This window comes from Amphiura filiformis, chromosome 12 (assembly GCF_039555335.1).
Source record: "Amphiura filiformis chromosome 12, Afil_fr2py, whole genome shotgun sequence".
In the NCBI taxonomy this organism is placed as follows: Eukaryota; Metazoa; Echinodermata; class Ophiuroidea; order Amphilepidida; family Amphiuridae; genus Amphiura; species Amphiura filiformis.
The window spans coordinates 48,375,521-48,399,625 of record NC_092639.1 but is presented as its reverse complement, the minus strand read 5'-3'; the positions used below and the strand labels follow the sequence as shown (position 1 = coordinate 48,399,625).

The following is a 24,105-nucleotide window of genomic DNA, read 5'->3' as shown; positions in this document are numbered from 1 at the left end:
TGTCCAAGGGTCTTATCATGTGCACAAAAAAGACGTTGGGTTTTTTTGTTTTGTTTTTAAGTCACAAGTTGTTGATGATTGTCATATGTGATGCAATCAAGCAAATTCAGTCGGAATTCAGAAATATTGATTTTGAGATATAGCCAAACAAAGCAAATATTTACTTTTGTTTCCTGTTGTTTTGGGAACTCTTTAATTGCTCATATCTTTTGATGGGTTTTCTGCGACACTATACTAAAGAAACTGAAAATTTAATATTTCCGAGTTCTGATTGATTTTGCTTGATCGCATCACATAATATTGATTGATATCATGACTGTTTGGTGGCTGGGCCTACATACATATGCCCGTACTATTGAACTAGTTACAAATAATGTACCACAATTATTTTTATTTTAATCAAAGATCTTAATTATAAGGTCAATCTAATTAAACAAGCTTTGTCTAAGGGCACATTTGATACAAGCAGAAAATAATATTGCGATTTGGAAATTTTAAAATCCATTATGACACATTTAGCAGAGACAGGCAAACATTGGGCTATTCCAGTTGGAATCCATATATCCATAGACATCTTCCATACAAGGAATGTGAATTTCAAATAGGGTTACCTGAATGGGTGACTCCATTCAAAATCTACCCCCACCCTCCTATGCACGGGAGATAAAGGTCATATTTTTCATAGGGGTATGTGTATTTCAACTGGAACAGCCCATTTCACCTCTTGGTAAAGTGCATGCATGTACAATGTACATGTTTGGTATACACCTACAATTTGTACTGTGTAGACTAGTGTATGATGTAGTGTAAATGCCATCTAACAAATAGTGTAGGCCTGTTCATCAAATCACAACCCAAACTATGCACAAGGTTACATAAGCTTCCAAAACCTCTCATTGCTAAATTTAATGTCAGAATGTGTCACTTATATTTTTTTCCAAAGGGTCAATATCAATAGTGTACCTGACCTTTTGTAGCAAGTATACAAATTAAACTAGCACCTTGACTTCACTATATAGTGAATTAAGAGTAAGGTTTGACACCACACAGTGCAGTATCAGTGGTGCATACCAGCAAATGCCAAATGCCTCATATGTCTTCCTCCAATGTGTTAACCTCTATCATTGCAATCATTTCTGTCTAGCTGTGTAGGGATCTCATCAACAATTTCTACTGCTCACGCCTTATCATCTGGCCGAGAGGATTCCTCTCCTATATGTTTAGGACATCTATTTTGTTTGTTACCTACTGCTGGGTAAACTTGTTCATGTAATGTATGAAGGAATCCGAGGTTCGACTTCCAATTTCACTGGGATTCTTTTAAAGCGCACCAGGTAGCAGGGTTCTGGTATGTCTTCACTAAAAGTTATGTACAACATCCCTACAACTTGAACATGTACAGTTGTACACCAGGAAGCATGCATGTTCATAAATTTTAAGTTCACACCAGTGCAGGGTATATCTTGAATGCTATGTGTAATTAACTCGCTTTAATTAACTGATGCAAAACAAACAGCCGAACAATTAAATAGCCTACACAATAATATCTCAACAAATTTGGCATGACAGTTAACAATCACATACAAAGAAGTTTTTCCCCAACAGAATTTTTATAGAACCCCTCATCAGATCATTAACTGGGACTATAGGCTATAATATTTAATGCAACATTCAAATGTTTCCAATGGTCATTTATCTTCCACAAAATATGTTATACTATGCAGTTTTATCATGCATAGGCCTAGTATTATTAAATGCCCCAAGTGCTCCTACAGTATAATTATGTGTCCTAATGCATACCACACTTTTGGGTAATTACTTGATGAGCAGGCAACAGCCTGACCATGACCTGATTTAAGGTCACATACAGTGAGGCCTGTACCCATGGTACCTATAATTTAGGCTGACCCATTGCAACATGCACCAAAGGTAACAAGCATGCTCCAATTACAAACCCATTACACTTACACTTGCACACTTATGAGATGGGTAATGGTCAGGGCTCTTGGCAATGATAGCATGTCTTGCCCCTTGGTCAAAGGCCATTCAAAGAGATCTTTCTATATCTATATAGAAAGATCATACTGGAAGATACACTTGGATGAACTTCCAATAGTACCGGTAGTTTGAAACACATGCTTGCAATAAATTTATCTTTAATATCATGACCTATTTTGAAAATGAACTGTCACTGCATGGTCAGAATTTCAACATGATCATAATAATTTCAAGCAACTGTATAAAAGATCACCTTTTTCAAAAGATAAATGCAGAGGTTTAACAGTGTTGCACCTGTTCAACGTGTTCGTGTTCATGTTACCAGTACATTAATTTATGTGCTCTTTAAAAAATACTTTTGCAATGTTTAGTGTAGGTAGCATTAGCAATATTTTAATACTAGTAAGCAGGGCCTAGATATTCTATGTAGAAACTTGAAAGCAACAAAATTGGAAACACAATTATTTTGCAAATGTTGAACTATAACATTTCTGTACTTTTACAACAGTAAAATTACTTATAGTGCCAAAATCTTATTTCAAAATTAATGTTACATCCAATCACATTTGGATATGAAATTCTTGCTTCATGAGCTGGCTCTTGGGAAGTCTTGCCTTGGCATGGCATTTATTTATCTTGCCTCGTGTAGCATTAATCTCATCTTATGTTATTTATTTTACGCTAGACTGGGCTAATCTTAAAACATTTTGCCAACTAAAACATGTACATGACCTTTTACATCCATACAAATGTACCAAGTCACAAAAATTTGAAAAGACAAATATTTAACAAAATTCAAATCCTTTTGAATGGTTTTTGTCCATTCACTGTTGATAGAATTCTTCTTTTTATTTTCTTTCCTTCTTGTTTGTTGTTGCTATATATTTGCCATTCAATTGAATCAATAATCAATTTGTTATCATTTCTCCCACTATAGCTGTCTGGTTCATTGTTGCTGCTTGCATCAACTTTTAGTATCAAAATTCGGTACAATTACCAAATAGGGTGCAACTTGCTAGACTTGAGTCCAATCCTTGTTTATGGAGTTAAGGGTTAGGGTTTATGGTTGGGGTATGGCAGTCTTGTAATAAGGCTAGTAGAGTTGCACCCTATACGGCAATAGCTCCCAAAACTAAGTAACGCTGGTGTGAGTAACTCTCAATGAAAAAATAAACACAAGCAAATCCGTAACCAGGGGGTACAGTAGTAGGGGTGATGAACCCCCCCCCCCCCATAAATCTGCAAAAGGTCTGCTTTGTCTGTAAAAAAAAAAAAAAAGTAGCAAAATTGGGTCAAAAATGAAAAAAAAAAATGATAAATATACCCCAAATCATGAACTTTAGGATCCAAAAATCAGGGTAAGTAAAAAAAAAATAAAGGTCAGCATTTGGAAAAATCTGCAACCCAGGAAAAAAATCTGGCTACAGGCCTGAACACAAGTGAGGCTGCTGAACATTCTGTAACTTCTTTTGGTGTATAGTGTTTACTTTTCTTCAAATCGGACAAATTACTATAAATAAATATTATGTGTCACACCTAAAATATATGAATTGCCATGGTGTGGCCACTAATGTACAGATAGGTAAATGACAAATTGGCACCTAACCATTCATTCACTACACCAATAGCATGCTTGTGTGCAGTGTGGCAGGAATAACAACCACAATCCTTCAGGCCACATAACTGACTAGTAGAGCGTAAACATTGCAATCCTTTGGTTGGTTACTACACATCTTTTTTCAAAGCATGAAATAACTCTACATGGAGCTGCACAAGATTGGAACAATTTTGCTGATATAATTTTGATCATTTAGGTCTACATGTATTAAGGTGATACTATTATACCCCTTGATAAATTTGTGACTATTTTTGCATTTTTCTCAAAAAATAATAACACACTGCAGTGGTAACAAAAGTTATGTAATTTATATTAAAATAGGGGCAATAGTATGTAATTTAATACTATGATGCCAGGCAACTATGAATCCCATTCATTGCTAATAAGGTTGTTGAATTTTGCACACTGCACATCAAAACCCATCAATGCAATCCCCTCAACACAACTAAAGTGACATATAAAGCCTAGGAATTATCCCCATGAAAGTGAAGATTAATTCATGACAACAAAATACAAAAATGTAGTACACCCGTGTGTTATAAACACCAGCGATTTCTGTTACATGTACATGCAGCATATTATTCGGCCTCATTTTTTTTAAAATTATGACCATTTTAATGGTGCTAATTAGATCAGATATGGTAGCCATTTAGGCATTATACTTAATAGTCAAGTTTATAAATATACAATATTTCAAAAGCTTGTTAAATAGTTAGCAACTAGACTAAATTAGGTTGCTGGAGTAAATCATATTCAACAAGGATCAAATATTTAATCGGAATTAATGTAAGTCTGATTGAAGTAACAACGACTTTTAGACCCGGTTAACAAAAGTGTAATTTTTCCCATCGATTACAATTGTGTCATAATCGTTTTATGATATTAGTAAAATTGTGTGTCCGCTAGGTCCTCATTTGTGAATGAATCCATTATTGGGCCAGTTTGTAGTATGGTCGTGGCATAATTGCCGATGAAAATTACTTGTGTGTACAGTTGACAGTTGTACACATTTTGTTGTTGTATCAATGGACTTAGTAATTGCCATAGTTTGTGTATAAACCATAATTTATCGACACAGTGATGATGTACTGACCGTGGTGGATGCTCTCATCATTCATTTATTATTATCATATCATCATGTAATAGTATGGACTGGGTCTTAGATTCCTCCACGCAATCTTATCACAATCTGTCAAAAGATCAGACCAGTCACCTAATCCACCACCAAAATACAGACAACATGACAATAATGTCAAATTTAGCACAGGAAATCAGGGATAGAAAACTGTAAGCATGATATTAGTGTAATATCTGGAATCATCACATCAGAGGCAATAATGAGTATAATGCAGGGGTAGCACTAGGCTGCATTTGGGAGTCCCTGACTAAGCAAAATTTATACAGTTTGGAGTCAGATTCCTATTTTTACATACTATTTATGTTGCATTTGTGCAACTCTGACTCACCTAACTCTAATATGGACCCCCTACTTTTTATTTTCTGCAAGTTCGGAGGTCCTAAAAAACGGACTCTGGAGTATTTATTCTAGCACTACCCCTGGTATAAGGCATTAAGTGATAGTAAAATTATGTATATATATTGTAAATTAGTATTCCACTTCTTCAGAGCAAAACAATGACCAATCCAATGTAAAATGTTTCAATTTTTTTACTGGTTTAAGCAAGTTTGCAATAAGCAAATTGCAAAAAAAATAATGACAGTCTGTAGGGCTGGGCAAGCTAACAAAATACAACACATCACTTTTAACCAGTGTCGGACGTTAGACATTTTTTATGCGTAGCATTATCAGCTTGCACTACTTGATATTTGTTATTTGCCCACTTCAATGTACATAGTCTATGGCATAAAATTCCTACACATTGCTACAAAATTGTAGAATTGCAGACCTTCATTTCTAGAAACTGGTGGAGCTCAATTTATCACTCTACCAACTTTATTATGGAGCTCAAGAAGGAGCTCAATTTAAAATATCCAGCATATTAATACATAATATTTTCAAGAAATGAGGAGCTTGACAAATAGCACTCCTGAAATGTTGTCAGGAGCTTTCTGAAGGATTTCGTAGCATTTTGCTTCGTGATACCGGCTATATAATAGCCAACGCTGCTTCTAACCAAGCTAACCATGTCATGTATCATCAAGGGAATGATCCTTTCTCGATTCTTTTCCAAATTCAGGAGTGGTTTAACATTTTTATCATCCAATCTTCTATGGCTAACATAACAAGCTACTATAATAGCCAAAAGTCTGGCACATACAAACACAAGATGATAACAAATAAAGGAAGTAATGCAAGCCACTCAACCCTCCAATCTTACATAATCACACAATGAATAAGTTCTTTAATCTTCCCTTCAAGCAGAATTAGGTGTAACAGAACAAACTACTGTACATTTGTGAGAGAACATGCTTTGTTGACACAAACATTCTATAGTATATTTAAAATTCCTGTTACAATTCCATGGCAAGAAGTCAAGGCTTTCGCCATCCCGCCAGTAAACCTATTTGGCTACATACAAGTCAGTTTAAAGCACTCCACAGACTCCCGAGTATTAGACGCACAATATTGTATGTATTACATATCTACGTTATTTAATCTATTGCCATTCTATTTCCAGTAATGTTTAAGTTCTAACAAATGTTTGATGACGAAAAAATCGATAATATGTTACATATATAATATCTAGCAGAAATATATTATCGATTTTACGTCATCAAACATTCGTTAGAACTTAAACATTACTGGAAATAGAATGGCAATAGATTAAATAACGTAGATATGTTACATAAAATATTTTACGTACAATAAAAAGTCTGCATACTGCTTTATTAATTAGAACTGGTTAAGTTTCTCTGATTGCAATGCCTGGTGAATTGTGCTCCTTCAACTTTTCAGTGCCAGAAGCAGTGAAGTGCAATAGCTGCCATGTGTAGCTGCCATGTGTAGACAAATACAATATACTGTGTGTAAATTGCCAAATGTTCATAGGGCAGCTATTGGTTGCACTTAACTACTTCTGGCACTGACCAAGGATGGTCCATCACATCCAGCAGTGTACCGGACCAGTGCTACTCAATTTTAAGTAAAACTACGGTACTGTATTTACTCTAAACGATCACCTTGTTAAATGCCCCCCTTGTATTAAACATGTTAAATGCTCCCCTTCTTAAACACCCTCCGTATCTTTTTATTGTACAGAAATTTTGAGGTACAAACATCCATTCAACATGTTCAACAGAAAATTTCGATCAAGCATGACACATGCCCGTTATCAATGTGAATGTGAACAAGGGTTGCCAAAATATTTCAAACCGGATCATGGGTGAAATAATCAAGAAGTCACTTAAAACCAAATGTTGGTTTCTATGGGACAGGAAACTAACAAAAGTCGCGGGAGCCAAATGTTGAAAAGTCGCCCAAATTTTTTCTAAAACCACTGGTTTCCAAGGGACGGGAAATTGTCAAAAGTCATGGAAGGGAAATCTTCATAAGTGGCCCAATTAGGCTACCAAGTTGCACTGGTTTGGTAATGCTGATGTGAATGTTTTGGTAATAATGCTTCCACATCAAACTAACAGGTGTCAAAACAGTACACAAATCACAGCAAAATTAATGTTCCACATCAGTTGGTTACTGATTTGCAAAAGCTACATTACTGTTCACCCTGATCTGTTCAATTCGTTCTGTTGACACACTGTATGTTTAGTAATAGACACTTTTAAACTTTGCTCTTTAGGGACAAACCTAAATGGCTCGCACAAAACACATGCATAAAATGTGTATTGGACACATAATCAATGCAATGCATGGAGAAAAAAATAACTAGGTCCTTACAGTCAATAGTGAATAAACATGAAAACACTTTGGAGGATGTCAAACAAATGATTCACAACCTGGTCCAGTCACACAAATAATGACAATCCAATTACTAACTTAGCCAGTCTTCTTTTTTTTTCTTTTTTTTTTGTCAGAAAGAAGGGAAAAATTACTTGATCCCTGTACATACAGGTCAATGAGTCACTGGATATATGAAACTAGAAATATAATTACTATTCAATTTTATTCTGTTCTGCAGAATCAGAATATATACAGTGTACACCAGTGAGACACTAGCTCAATTCAACGATCCCAATGTCACAAGAATATCGGGAGCAAAGCGTGTTGCCTTGAAACGGCTAGCAAGTCTCGGTGAGCCGCCTTGTGGCCACTTTATTCTGTATCATAAAAGCTAAATGGTACTGCTCTAAGGTTCTATAGGCCTAGTGCCTGGACTACAATATCTTGATTGAGGACATGGCTTGACCAAGAGAGTTGAGCTAGTGCCCCGGACCCCATGTCATTATGTACATGTACCTCCCATTTCCAGAACCGTGAACCACCGCCCAGAAAATCACACATACATGTATCAAGTGAAATTTTACCACTGGAGTCCAAAAATCCTGTACGTCAAAGTTCACTTTTGAACAAAAATGGACAAACCGTTATTTCGCCTGAGAAAAACAAACTGGTGGTCACAAAATGTCATAAATTTCATACTTCAAAATATGAAACCACTGATGAAAAAAATTGCAAATTCTCAGCAACAAAGTGCACAAACATTTATTTGGACAAAATTGCAATGTCAACAAACATCTCTTACTTACACATGAACTAGATCATTTCTTGCACGCATAGTTGTTTTAGTATGCTACATTGTGTAAAATGGGTAATTTGCAAAACTGCCAGCTAGCTTGTCAATTCAAACATTTTTAGAACAATAATTTCTATTAACCCTAACCGTACTAAACACCAAAAAACCTCAATTCAGAAAGCGTAGGCACAAGCAGGTATCCCACGGGATGCTATTGCGTCATCATGCGAACAGTCATATGGGCACGGAAAGCTTGGCCGGGGTCAGGGTTCGAAACCGCACCAGAGAAAAAAAGTTTTCTCCTCTTCTTCTTTCTTTCTTTCCTCCTTCTTTCCTTCCCGCTCGCCAAAAAGCAGCGAGGGCGTAAGGGTTAATTAACACCACAATTTTCCTCCTATATGTTTACCTTAACCCTAACCGTACTAAACACCAAAAACCTCAATTCAGAAAGCGTAGGCACAAACAGGTATCCCACGGGATGCTATTGCGTCATCATGCGAACAGTCATATGGGCACGGAAAGCTTGGCCGGGCAAGCTACTCCCCCGTGGCAAGGTAGGCCAGTGCATGGGCGTGGCACCCGCAGGGTCGGGGGTTCGAAACCGCACCCGAGAAAAAAAGTTTTCTCTTCTTCTTCTTTCTTTCTTTCCTCCTTCTTTCCTTCCCGCTCGCCAAAAAGCAGCGAGGGCGTAAGGGTTAAAATCATTAGGTAAGCTTAAAACTCATGACAAACTATGAACTTAGGAACTATGACTTCTGGTTTACTTCCGGGTTTACAATCAGACTTTCGCCAATACTGATTACTGATACTATACTATGATCAGCTCTTAATAGGCGGGAATTATTTGTTTTTTGTTTTTGCGCGAGTCAATAAAGTTCCAACTTACGAACGCGTAAATTCACAAAAGCACGCGTCATTCACGCAAAACGCAAAGCGCAGTTCGCGTAGGTGCTGCGCCTAGCTGTGTGTACGACATTCTGTATCAATCCACGATGTTATGACTCCCCGCCTATTAAGAGCTGATCAGAGTATAGCGATTGTGTGTGCACAAGATGGCATGGAAATATCAGCATTTTTCAAACATCTTGGTTGAAAAATACGGTGGGAGGTGTTTAATTGAAGGGAGCGACTATTCGAAGAAATAAGGTAATTACATTATGTCTTATGTTGTATTACAAATATAGTTGAAAGAAGGTCATGACCTTTTGAGCTCAAATGTTACTAAATTGGTTCCATGACCAATCTACCATTTTTTACAATGAACATCAGGTTTGTTGTACCAATTGATGCTACTAAAATCAAAGCAATCATAGATCTTAATTTTTTTAAATCTGATTGGAATATGAGCACCCTCTTCTTCGTCTAACATTCACTGGCAAACTTGAGGTGAACTGCACTTTTAATTAGTATTAGAGATTCTACGATAAGCGCTAATAGCAAGGCCAAGGAATCTTGTGAGCACACAAGAATTTACCTGGTGCATCATGCCTACACAAAATACGTCATCATTTGGCTAATCTACACAGCAGCCTTCTTGTTTCTATCCTCATACTTTGTTTGCTTTAGGTACACACATGCTACAATTATGTAAGGATCATATCAAAACAAGAGCAAAGGCATTCCACTGTTCGTATACGTATGTCTCTCATTGAGACCAGTGGCCTTTCCTGGTATAATGTAGAGTCCGAAGTTTACCGTTTTCTAAAATCCATTTTCTGTGTTGTAATCCATGTTGTAACAATTTGTAAATCCATGTTTTATGAATAAAGCTTAAAATCAAGCAATACATGGTCTCATTTAATCTTTGACAATACCGCACCTTTCAACAAATTCATTTTAGGCCAAATTTTAAAAGAAAGGTCTGTCTCATAGCTCTCCAACTCTGAAAAACTAATGCGAAATGCGGTTTTGTTTTTCCAAATTTTTGCTATGCCAAGGTTGCCAAATTCGGAAACTCTCACCACCAGATGGCTCTCACAATAAAACCCAGGGGAAAAACCCACAAATCTCATTGAAAATTGGTACATCAATACACGATTTCGTCCCCGATAGTATTTCCTCCAAGTCCAAGACCTTCTGAAATGAGATTGACCGGCCTGTTTGACGTAAAAACCATTCTGTCTCGATCAGAACTTTGAAAATGTATGTACGCATGGCATTCGTGTACTACACGTTCATACAGTAGTATGCAAAACTTTGATGTATTTGATGTATTTTAAGTAAGTATGGGGGAGTCGTACATAGACCGAGCCATCACTTACATAAGTATATCGTTTGCATAAAGATCTACACTATAGGCGATAGTCAAAGTATGTTGCAGAGATCATTAAAACCATCTCAGACGAGGACATATTCAGTTGCGTAGTAAAAAAGAATGAATTCCGGAGGTTTAAAAAAATGGCCAAAATGGCATTTTGATCGTATTTTTTACACTTTTCCTGGGAAAAGAAAGAAATTTTTTTTTTACTAATGCGGGTGACTAAACTAATGCGCGCAGGAGCTTTGAGAAAAACCTGTTTTTAAATTTGGCCTTGTCATCCAAACCTTAACTTCAGCTTTTAAAGGGGATGGGGTGACTCGATTGGTTTAAGATTTTACACACAGTACATACATGGCGTGTCACCCTACATTTTTTTTCAAACATTCTAACAAGTAGCCTACATATTATACGGCTTGAAAAAGGCAATAATTATATTGAGTTAAAGATTGAGTTGGCAATGCATAATATGCATTTTGTATGGGGCCATTCAATGGCCAATGTTTTAGACAAAAATTAACATTATATTTGCGCTTCATTCTGGTGTGTATCTTGCATACTAATATGACAAGTGAATTTTGTTTGCATAAACATTTTCTAAACGTTTAAACATTAAATAACAACACTAGAACAGCTTTAATTATAACATTATTACAGCAGAAAGGGAAGTAAAACAAAGTATTTGTCCTATAATAACAGGAGAGAAAGCATCACAACAAATGAGGGTGTAGTACTAGAAGAGGTCGATGATTTCAAATACCTAGGCACTTGGATGAAAAGCACAAAAAGAGATGTAAAGCTACGTAAAGCAGCAGCATGGAGGGCGTGCAGTAAACTTAAGAATATCTGGAAGTCAACTCTTACCAAGAGTTTCAAACTTCGTATCTGGATGGCTGTTATACCCGCATGCTAAGAACTGTTCTGAATGTACATTGGAAGGAACATATGTCAAATCCAAATGCAGACCTCTATGGAGATCTCCAAAAATAAGCCACAAGATCAGGGAAAGAAGAACCTGGTTTGCTGGCCACTGTTCCAGAAGCGAAGAGCCCGCATCAAAAATGGTTCATTGGATACCCAAGCATGGGAAGCGGAAACCTGGAAGACTTGCTCTGACCTAACATTGACATTCTGAAAGATGAAACTGGACTGGAGGCAGCAGACTTCAGGACAGCAATGGAGGACAGAAAGTTGTGGACTGTAAGACCATGCATCCCATGTGATCCGATTGTGTAATCATGCCAAACTACATTCATGTATAGGCACAAAACCATTGGCACAAAATGCTACTAGACCATGCAATACCAAACAGCACGAAGCGGCTACAAGGCCAGGCATCTCACATGATCCTATTGCCTAATAATGCCAAACTACATATACATGTAGGCACGAAACCAAAAATTCCACTTCATAAATCAGTATTATTTGCATTACAGTATATTAATTATTCAAGTAAATTAGTCCATAATTCACTATTTTAGGAATTAAGTTGATTAAAAAATGATGTGCATTGTATAGCGGTGTAAATTAACTGTTATTTTTCTAACCGTTTAAACGGACCACAATCCGGTCGGTTAACCGTGTAAACATATGTAAAAAAGAAAAAAAAATTTCAAAGTTTTCGGCGACTTTGGAGAACCACTGGACCTACCATATTGTCTGAAACAATCCCCTACCCCTCCAATTTTTCAATGAAAAATTGACAAAAATGCAAACATTTCCAAATTCCATGCCATATCGTTTGACTTTGAGTAAGCTTAAAACTTGCATGATCAGTCATGTCATTGACAATCGCTATAAATTGAATTGTATGGACAAAACCTACTACATGTACAACTCAAACTTCCAACCATTTCATTGCCTAATTACAAATACCGTATTGTTTGTAATAAACGCCCCGGGGGCGTTGCATTTTTCCAAATGGGGGGCATTTATTGGAAGTGAATTATCAGTGAAAAAAGCTGAAAAATCTGGTTCAATTTCCCGATGGTGCTCCTGTTAAAAGGAGGGATTTACGACCATACAAGATGGCGGCGCCCACTGAAAATTACAATTTCGTGGGAAATACAACAAAATTACACCTGTAAGTGCATGGAATTAGTGAAATTTTACCATAATTAGGCAATGAATGGATGGGAGTTGAGTCAAAATAGGTTTTTTTCCATGCAATTTAGCGATCGTGACTGCCATTACTGATGCAAGTTTTAAGCTTACCTACACGATATGGCATGGAAATGTTTGCATTTTTGTCAATTTTTCACACAAAAATTGGAGGGGGGCGTTTATTAGAGGGGGAGCGTTTATTACAAACAATACGGTATGTATGGTAGAATTTCACCAGATTATTGCTTGATGATGCACTTACAGGTGTAAATTTGTTGTATTTACCACGAAAATATCATTAATCACACTGTTCTGTGGGCGCCACCATTATTAGGTACTTGTAAATCCCTCCTTTCTACAGGAACACCATCGGGAAATTTAACCTGATTTAAAAGTTTCATTTTCAATAAAAACGCCCCTTTTGGAAACATGCAACGCCTCCGGGGCGTTTATTACAGGCAATACGGTAGGTCCAGTGGTTCTCTAAAGTTCTTTTACGTTTAAACGGTTAGTGATTTTCTTAAACGGATAGTGCATTTTACGGTCGGTTAAACGTGAAACGTGTAAACGTAGACACCCCTAGTGCATAGTGCAATGTGGGGAAAGTTGAGCCAAGTTTATGAAAGTTTTATGAAACCTGGATTAAGAAAACAAATGTGGAGAATTTTTGTTGCGTACAACGGGACACAATAATTCCCTGCCGTTGCCAAATTTGTGTGTGAGATTTGAGTTTTGGTTATTCCGGAACACAAAAATCCCCTGGCTCAAAATTTGCATGATTGATACATATGTATTCCTCCAGCCAACACCAAATAAAATGTCCGCCGTCCACCATTGGTCTATTTATTCATGATGTCATATCGCACTTTTGATAGGCACCAAATTTTACAAACACAACGTTATAATATTATCACTGAAGTTGAAGGGTCACTTGGACAGATCAGTCCCAGGTAGAAGACTCAGTGTGCTGGATCGGAGTGTCTGCCAGGTACAACATAGAACAATGCATTCCACCTCAAGCAAGTAATACCAGCTTTAGATGTCCCATCATACCCCTCTGGATAACTTTGTAAGCAAAAAGGGTGTTTATACTTTACCTGATGCAGAGCTGTCAGGCCATCAATATTTACAAAATTTATATCAATTCCTTTTTTGAGTAGACTTTTCACTTCGACTTCGTCGCCACTGGCACAACTCGCCAGAAAAACACATCCTGAAGTAAATTGTATTTTATATTTGGCTTTACTTCTGTCAGCATTCACTTTGTTAAGTTCCGATTCTTTCCATTCTTGGAGCTGTTCATGTCTTTTCATAAGAGCGTTTTTCGGCGGCATCTTCGCTGAAGCTCACCTACCCAGCATGCAATATGTAAACTCCAATCGCTTAAAACTTTCTACGGCACGTGGGGTTATAGTTCCTAGCGTAACTAATAACATCACTGTCTATTTTGTGCACTTCCATCAAAATGTATTCATCCCCAATGCAATGGTTGTTGATCATGCCCAGGAACTTCAGCCCGTTAGATTTACGACGGTGACTTTCTATGAAAATCCGTGATGAGATACAAATTATCCATGCAAGAGAGCTAATATGTACAAGTTGGCTACCTGCTGGTGTATACTGCTGATACAGTTGACTGAATGTTGACTGAATGTTGACTGAATGTTAGAACTGAATGGGCGGGATCAGGGTTGTCGCTACAGTGGGTGGGAGTGGGCTGTGCCGTCTGCCCGGTACTCGCTAATGCCACCCACTACTAAACAGTGATTTTAGTGTTGCCTCCCACAACTCAAATTCTTGCAAAACATGATTGTGTGTACACATTATACTTATCACTGAGGTATTAAAGGTTCAATGTCAGAAACAGGTTTTTAGCAATAAATAACAAAAAAAAAGGTAAAATCATGTACAGTTCTGAATTCTCAAAAGTTCAAAAGTTAAACCACTCGATGGTCATTGAATTTTATAGTAAACTTGGTTTTGGAAATGCTACCCAGCTTTTAAAAACTGCTGGCTACATCAGGGGTCGATTTAGCCACTGGCCCGCTGGCCCTAGCCTTACATGTGTATGTCTACCCCTGCTACATTCCTGGAAAGGGCATTCCTCTTTTGGGAAGTGGAACTACCATGAATATTATTATTAATTTAATTATTTATTTATAAGAGAGTATTCTTTGTAATTTTACTGTGACTCGGTTCATGGGGCTCATTCAGTGGGCGAACCTGTTTTTGCAGGTTGGCTACATGTATACATCCTCCTACATATATAGGCCTACAAAATTAAACATGATTTCTGTGAAAACCGAACTAAAATACGAATGGTATTACATGTATAATAATCACTCTTGGTGTTACTCCATGTAGTTTATTATATACTACATTGCAGGCTGCTGCTGCAAATTTTAAATTGGGGGGGGGGGGCACCCGGTTTCAAGGCCAACAAGTGATGAAGAATACCTTGAAGTTGACAAAAGAACTGGGGCACCAGGCCAAAACTGAAAAGGGGCAGGCAGGCAATGGCCTGCACTTGGTGGCCTCGCTGAAATTTGAGCCCTGTTACATTTTATACTGTTTTGGGCCACTGACAAAATGGGACTGGGGCCGGGGAATGTCGGAGCGACACTGAAACTTGGCATTGGCAATATTGATATTTCTTTAAGTACAAGATGAGTCACATGTATGTAACATCATTTAGGTTCAACAACCGTGAACAATGATCATAATCAATTAGGGATTCAAAATGAACAATATGATGTATGGCATTACTATGCAAGCCTATCACACTTTCGATAGGCACTGATTTTTATAAACACAACGTCGCCATCTTGAATCACCTATCATTAATGTCAAAGGGTCACTTCTGGGACAGATCAGTTCCACGTAGAAGATAAAGTGTGCTGGATCAGAGCATCAGTAAAATGATGCATTCCACCTCAAACAAGTAATATGATCTTTAGACATCCATCTGGATAACTTTGAGGCAAAAGGGGTGTTTATACTTTACCTGATGCAGAGCTGTCAGGCCATCAATATTTACAAAATTTATGTCAGCTCCCTTTTTGAGTAGACTTTTCACTTCGACTTCGTCGCCACTGGAACAACTTGCCAGGAACACACATCCTGAAGTAAATTGTATTTTATATTTAGCTTTACTTCTGTCAGACTGTACTTTGGCAAGTTCTGATTCTTTAAACTTTTCAAGCTGTTCATGTCTTTTCATAAGAGCGTTTTGCGTGCATCTTCGCTGAAGCTCACCTACCCAGCATGCAACATGTAAACTCCAATCACTAAAATATTTCTCAGGCACCTGGGGTTGTAGATCCTAGGCTAACTAATGACATCACCATCTATTTTGTGCACTTCCATCAAATGGTATTCCACCCCCAATGCAAAAGCTGTTCCCGTCAGCTTTTGGCCGGGGACCTTCTATGAAAATACAGTAGAGGTGATGAGATAGAAATCCTCCGTGCAAAAGAGCTACTGCAAGTTAGCAATCTGCTGGCCTGTACTGCTGATACAGTTGAATGCTATTAACTGAATGGGCGGAGCATATACTCTTAATTGGGAGGCGGAACTACCATGAATATCATGTACCCAGTCCACTCATATCACCCACATCTCGTATTTCACATACGGTCTGTGATGAAATGTAATGGGCCTGTGGATTCACTGACCATATGTGAAATATGAGACGTCTGTGATCAGTTCCTGCAAACCCGATATAATGACAGACCCATTGATTGTTATTTCACTGTCACTCTGTTCATTGGACTCACACAGTAGGGGAACCTGTTTTGCAGGTTACACACTTAATGCATAGATTGGCAGACCTACGAACTGTATGGTTCTCAAAATGAAAACTTTGGACAGCAGAGACCAGTACAAGTGCCGAACCAACCAAGGGGAAAGTTGTCTCCCCCAGCTCGAATTACCCCTGGGAAATATCGGACATCAAGTGTGCAGAACATATTGATTGACACAGATGATTTGTTACCGTTTTATGGATGACATCGCGAACATCGAAAGTCATTGAATAAACTTTTACGATCTTTTCGGGCGGCTACCGGTACCCACTTGGCATCTTTAGATTCGGATGGAACTATACAAGATGTAATGATTTTATTTTAATACCCTAAAATTGTGCATTTATTTCTAAAGTGCTTAGTTCTGATTTGCGAGTCAAGAGTTGAGAATGCTGGATTCTTCAACCTAAATTGAAATTCAATTACTGTTGTTGTGGTTCAATCAAGGGGTGATAATAACAATTTAAAAAATTAAAACAATGGTTTATAAGGGGTTTAAATGAAAATATCAAATTATATTATGCTGCATGAAATAGTGTTATGGACAAGCGATTGTAGTCTGGAGGACACGTGCAGTTCATCAGTGACCACTTCAGTGACTGCCTTTTGGAATTTGCAGGAGAGCATTAAATCGCCCTTCTGCAGCCTTCAAGGAGAGCTGTTTCGAGCATTAACAATAGAATGTAAGGAGAGAATGGTAAACTAAGGAGAGCTACAAATCACTCTCCTATATCAGATTTAAGGAGAGTAGTAGAGCGTGGTTGCTCTCCTCAAAAGGCAGTCCCTGCACTACGGCAGTACAAACATAGAGACGTCTTTAGAATGGAAAGACACATTTTAGGTTTACATTCAACAATGGTTCAAAATAATTTAGACAATTTTTTTCAATTTGCATTGGACCCAAAAGATTTTGAGGGCAACGCAGCGCAATCCTAGGTGCATTGTTCTGCCGTATGTCACAATACACAGTCACATCAAGACTGACAGTTGATCTCGAGTTTAGGGCCCAACCAATAATCGTATCGGATATCGTATTGGCCCGATATTTGCGATATCAATATCAGATCTGATATCGGGGTTTACAAACAAAAAATTTTAATATTTTGTTTCAAAGTTTTCGGCAACTTAGGAGAATCACTTGGACCTACATTGTATTCTTAAGTGCTAGGATCATTCACAGTTTATAATTTGAATAAAAATTTGGAAAAAATTTACGAAAAAATTTAGTTTGTTATCCTTAATATGCAAACCCTTACATGTAGGCCTACAGTGTTTACCTCTTCATCTACCGTATCACATTAATCGCATCTATAATATGTGATAGATAAAGATGTAATTAGTTAATGGAATTGCATAGATAACAAACTAATGTTTTTGTAGCATTTTTTTCAAATTAACTGTTAATGATCCTAGCACTTCAGAATAGGTCCAGTGGTTCACCAAACTTGCTGAAAACTTTGAAAAAAATATTTAAAAAATTAAAATCGGATCGGATATCGGCCAATATTATAACATCGATATCAGATATTGGATCGGTAGACAAATGCCATTTCAGTTGAGCTCTACTTGAGTTTCCCGTCATATCATTTCTCAAAACAAGTGAGGTAACTTTTTCATTAAATTCATTACCGGTATTCATTTATTTCGTGATGTGTAAAATGTGTTGTTATTAAACTGCTCACTCACTAAAAGGATGTTTAGCCCAAGTGAGATTTAAAAGTTACAAAGAGTCTGTTGCAAAACGAATGTTTTGATTTTGCTTTTTCCACTAAAATATGTACAGATGTCGTTTTGTTTTGTTTTTTCAAAAAATGACCAGTTTTTATTTTTGGAAAATCGCATATTAATTCAAGTGCGGGCAGCCAACGGGAAACTCAAAATCAACTTTGTGTAGCCTTATAATAAAGTTAATAAACTATACAAATATTAATAAGATTTCAATAACCTACAATATGCATTTCAGATTTGCATCCATGATGTTTAACAACAATCAAAATACAATTGGAAGCAGCATCACTTTTCATCAGGTTATGTGAATATGAATTACGACGTATGTTGGGGAAATTGACTGAACAAGCTGTGCACCTGTATATCGCGTGACCTGTCCTATTATACTGCACGTAGAGGCAAGCTAGAGTTGCAGGAAGCCTGAGTCGGCCAGTGCAAAAGACGGGACGGGAGCAAAAGGACCTTGCCGAGCCGAGGACTTAAGGGAAGTCTCCGGCAATCACAACATTATTCCTTATATGTTAGAAAAATAATTATCAAGCAAGAATCACATGGTTTTATTTTTAAAACAAACTCATAGTGACCATAAAAACGAATAAAAACATCCGTTTCTCAACACGCGATATTCAAAATTCCCGGGCGGCGAGTGCAATGACATCCCAGTAATACAATGAAGGCTGACGACAATTGAACACAATTATAACCAAATGTTACGTCATTGCACTTAGACAATTTCGGCGCTGGAATTTTGAATATCGCGTGTTGAGAGCCAACTGTTTTTATTGTCAATATGAGTTTGTTTTAAATAAAACAATGTGATTCGTGCTTGATAAGGCCAAATAAAAAAATAAACATGTTTCACGTCCCCTCCCGCTTCCTTTTTTGAGGTTTCCTCAAATATATTTTTATTTTTTGAAATTGAGTTATAACTTTTCAAAAAATATGTCTAGGAAGTTGGGATGCTTTCTATAGCCTTGTTAAGATACAAGAAACATTTTAGGAAGGTTTTGTGATCATTAGAGAGGTGTAACTCTCAGAACAACAAATAAAAAAGGGCCTCCTCCTTTTTCCAGGCATTATTGTAGGCTCCCTATGTACGCTAAAACAGCTCTAAGTATGGGTATTTACACCAATTTTGCGATAAAAAATAGAAAATAAAAAGCCCCCTTTTCCTCCTTTTTTTCAAAAACCCGGACGTGAAACATGTTTTATTTTTTACTTGGCCTAATTATTTTTCTAACATAGGCATAATGTTATGATTGCCGGAGACTGAGTACCCCTTTAAGTATATCATTATCAGTGTTGTTTTGGGCCGATTTATTTAATGTCAAAATGGGATGGGGTCAGCCTGGTCTGGATCAGTGAGTGGGGAGTGTCCGTGCACAGTCACTACAGTCATGGCAGTGCAAAGACCATGCATTTGTACTGATTGTCGGAGTCAGCGAGACACAGAATGAAACTTGGCCCAACTTGGCAATACAAATCTTTCCTCATAAAGCCCAAGCGTGATTTTAAACATCAATAGGGATTCAAAATTGACACATGATGTATGGCACAACTGTGCCAAGCATATCACTAATTTTGATAGACACTGATTTTTATAAACACGACGTCGCCATCTTGAATAAATTATCAGTGAAGTCAAAGGGTCACTTCAGCAGATCAGTTCCAGCAAGAAGATGAAGTGTGCTGGATCAGAGCGTCTACCGGGTACGATATAGAAGGGTGCATTCCACCTCAAGCAAGTAATATGAGCTTTAGACGTCCCTCTGGGTAACTTTGGGGGCAAAAAGGGTGTTTATACTTTACCTGATGCAGAGCTGTCAGGCCATCAATATTTGCATAATTTATGTCAGCTCCCTTTTTTAGTAGACTTTTCACTTCGTCTGTGTCGGCACTGGAACAACTCGCCAGGAACACACATCCTGAAGTAAATTTTATTTTTATTTTAGCTTTACTTCTGTCAGGCTTCACTTTGGCAAGTTCTGAATCTTTCCATCTTTCAAGTTGTTCATGTCTTTTCATAAGAGCGTTTTTCGGACGCCCCCCAATAACGTCCGCCATCTTCGCTGAAGCTCACCTACCCAGCATGCAATGCGTGAACTCCAATCACTCAAAAATTTCTCCGGCACGTGGGGTTATAGTTCCTAGGGTAACTAATGACGTCACCGTATATTTTGTGCACTTCTATCAAATGGGATTCCTCCCCAATGTAATGGTTGCGATATTGTCCAGAAACTTGAGCCCGTTAGCTTTTGGCCGGGGACCTTCTATGAAAATCCAGTAGTGGTGGTGAGATTGAAATCCTTCGTGCCGGAGAGCTACTGCAAGTTGGCTATCTGCTGGTGTGTAGGCCTACTGCTGATGCAGTTGAATGTTAGAACTGAATGGGCGGGGTATTTCTTTTTGGAGGCGGTATAATGATGACAGATTCTTATAAATTTCAATGTGACTCTGGAACTACTACAACAGCGGGGGAACCGGATTTTGCATACACACCTCAGATGTAATCTAACCCCCCCCCCCTACATAATATAATTCCTTTCAGAAGGAAGTTCGGAAAAAAGTTGACTTTTTTTAAAAGTTTTAACCTTTTTTGACCAAAAAGGCATCATGACAAAAACTGTTTATTTTTCCGCTCCTAGATAGGCCTACCTGAGACTTTTTGGATCAGGGACTTTTTGATGTCACCTGCCCCCCCCCCCCTCCCCCATGGCGGTTACTTGCCTGTAGGCATGAGCAGACCCGGGGCGATTATTTTTTTCGTACATGATATTTGTAGTTTGATTTTTTTTTCGTTCTTCATAATGATCAAATACGGAATATTAAAAAGCAAAACTCACTGAAAAAAAATCAGATTTTCTGAAAAATCAATTTAAACACGTATTCGTTACAAATATGATTTACGGAAGAAAAAAAATCGCGACCCGGGGGGACGTGCCCCCCTCTCCCACCTTTCGGCAAAATGACCCATTTTTAGTTCTTTTCACTGAGCCACTTTTTGACAGTTCAGGTCGATATCCGGTCATTCATTTTTTTAGCTATCCATATGGCAAATCATACAACATGCTCAAGTTCGAATTTTGGTATAAAAATTATGACTGTCTTTATTGCAGAACTCAAATAGACCCCTATAGTTATGGTAAAACATCAAAAGGTTCGATTCAATTTTGCCTTTTCGATGTGATCATGCAACTGTGAATTAGGCCTATAGTGCAAACGGAAATAAATATTTATACCAGTGAGGTGTCTTTCGCATGCATGGGGTAAATTTGACATGTCACATTTTTTTACAAGTTCAACTTTCAGTAAAAAAAACCCACAGTTTCTGCGGCCCTCATCGACCAAACGGTAATCTGCCAAGTACCCTCATGCCCAAGTTATCCCATTGTAAACGACTGTTCCTTTTTAAGGGATTTTTTTTATTAATGAGTAGCACATTAATGAACACATAAATCAAAGCATGAAAGAAACATACAGCGAGCATCCGTCTCTGGCCAGCTGACCGGCCGGGCAAAATTGTATGTAGCTGGGAGGAAAAGCCGACGATCAATTGAAAATTTTGACCTTTCATATTAAAGATTTTTTTCCCAAAAAGACCTTATTTTTTTTGGTGTTTTAGGAAAAAAAATCCCACCTCCATACACATCATCAGATTTATAAAGTTTACTTCGAGTACTGATAAATATCAATTTTTAATCACTTGCCATAAAATGTGTATTACATTGCGAATTTCAAAAAAATCAAAATTATTTGATATCAGAGAATTCTTCGTATTCAGAATGCAATTCGATATGTCTGATGTGCTCTAATGTCCCACAATAAATACCGGTACTCTTACATCCCTTAACAGACAAAAACTCCAATTTTGATATTTTGGTCAATTTCTGGACATAAAACATACGTTTTGGCAATGGAGTAGATTTCGTTTTGACATCTAGGCATGTTGGGAGGATGGGGTTGAAAAAAATTTCTTGAAGTACGTATATTAAATCCAGCATCATCTTTTGGCAACAGAATAAGTTTCAGCATGGTACAGACTACTCCGCAGTCCTTGTCCATTGTGCATACTCTTGTTATTGCATTTAAGCTTAAAACTCTGATTTAATTAATTAATTTTGTGCACAATTGATAGATTTTCACAACTGATCTTTTCAGTCACCGTATCCCTACAATCTACAATCTACATCTACAATCTGACCAACACCACTCCACTGGTTGCCAGAGTCAAGATTCATCAACTCAAATTTCTCGGCCATATACTGCGTCTTGAAGATGATGAGCCTGTGAAAGAATATGCCCTTTATATTCCACCACATGGGAAGAGGAAACCGGGACGGCCGCGGACACTGTACTTACAGTATGTACAGCACCTCCTGGGAGATACTGATGGGATGCTGCAGCCAAACAAAATTGTTTCGCTTGCCCAAGATCGCAACAGTTGGAGAAAGCTTGTAGTCGCCTGCTCCGCAGCCGACTGATGATGATCCCTACCTCCTCTGTTTGTTAGCTTCCCAAGTGGACTACTGACTTTGGGCTGTCTATGGATGAGATTGTCGGACATGATGCAGTCATGTCTACAGTAGAATTCATCTCGACCTTTGCAGGACTTAAACCCCATTAAAAGCTATTAAACCAAGATAACACTCATTGAAGCAGCTCAACTGATTAAATCAGATCTTCTCTGGTTGTGCACAAATGTCTGTTTTCAATATGCGACATCGCAATAAAGCTGGTATTATAGCTTCAGTTGGGTAACCGATTATAAAGGAAACGAAAGGAAACAAAGGTATGTGTACCTTTGTTTACGAAATGAGACAAAGACCTGCTTTTTGTTAACCAGCATTCTTCAAAATGAGCAACATAATGATTGTTGACTTAACACGGTTTGGAAATAATTTCTTCATATTTTTGGTGTTATCTGTCGTTTACATATCCTTCCTAAAACACAAAAGTGCGACCCTCTCCAAACATCTAAATTAGCTAAAATTTAGGACATGTTACAAAACTATATTTTCTAGAACCTATTTAGAATAGTTTAAATGTAGCTTTTACCGTTTTTTGTGGCATCCTTCAGAAGTGAGCGGTCCGATACCAATATTTTCGGTCAAATCTCCATTCAATTAACACGGGGAGTTGGCTAGCTATGCCTTGCCCTCACTCATATTTTACAAAAGTGCGACCATTTCTGAACATCTAACCTAGCTGTAATTTTAGGTCATGTTAGAGAAATATATTTGCTAGAAGTTTTGGAGAATAAATAAAATATTGGCTGGTTATTTTTCACACAGTGATGTTAACTAGGCAAGTGTCCATTCTTCCAACATACATCATTTGTAGAGGTCACGCGTCAATGGTGAGAGCACTGTGTATTGTGTATAGGAAAACGGACAGTAACTGCAGTATGATTTCTGGCCTACTAAAATTGGCCATGATGTAATGCATCTTTAAATGGATCTTGCTTGTGATTGGTCGCCCATCTGTCGTTATGGTTTAAATCCTCCGGGCACCTGCCATTACCATTAATAACTACATGGTACACAATTATGCGGCCTTTGTGTTGGCGGGAACATTAAAATCCCAGTAGGTGCATGAGCGCGTCTTGTACCATGCTTGTACTTCCAAGCTTTGTGCGTGCGGTTAAATTGGATTGATAAACAAGTATGATTGACAGTGTGTGTGTTACTTTGCCCGATCAAAGTCCCGTTTAAAATGCAATGTCCATAGTCGATTTTTAACCCGGACTTTCGCGATTAATAAACTGGTAGATTCTAAAATCAGAATTGTTCAGTATTGAAGTGCCAATATAATTATGACATTATGATATGTTGCATTCAATAATATAAGCCTACGTATACTTTACTTTTACTGTCACTAATATAATTATGTAAACTTTTTCATAACAATTTTATACTGGTATTTTGATGTAATAAATATCAGTATAAT

At 37.6% G+C, this 24,105-nt stretch overlaps 1 protein-coding gene across 1 annotated transcript in view; it reads right to left on the bottom strand.

Annotated features, from left to right (window-relative positions):
• Positions 1-20,445, bottom strand: part of LOC140166868 (protein phosphatase 1 regulatory subunit 12C-like) — a 144,918-nt gene extending 124,473 nt beyond the window's left edge. The window contains 1 exon segment of the mRNA XM_072190355.1: positions 19,969-20,445. Coding sequence (XP_072046456.1) covers positions 19,969-20,223 — 255 coding nt within the window. The 5' untranslated portion in view covers positions 20,224-20,445.
• Between the last annotated feature and the right edge of the window lie 3,660 nt (positions 20,446-24,105).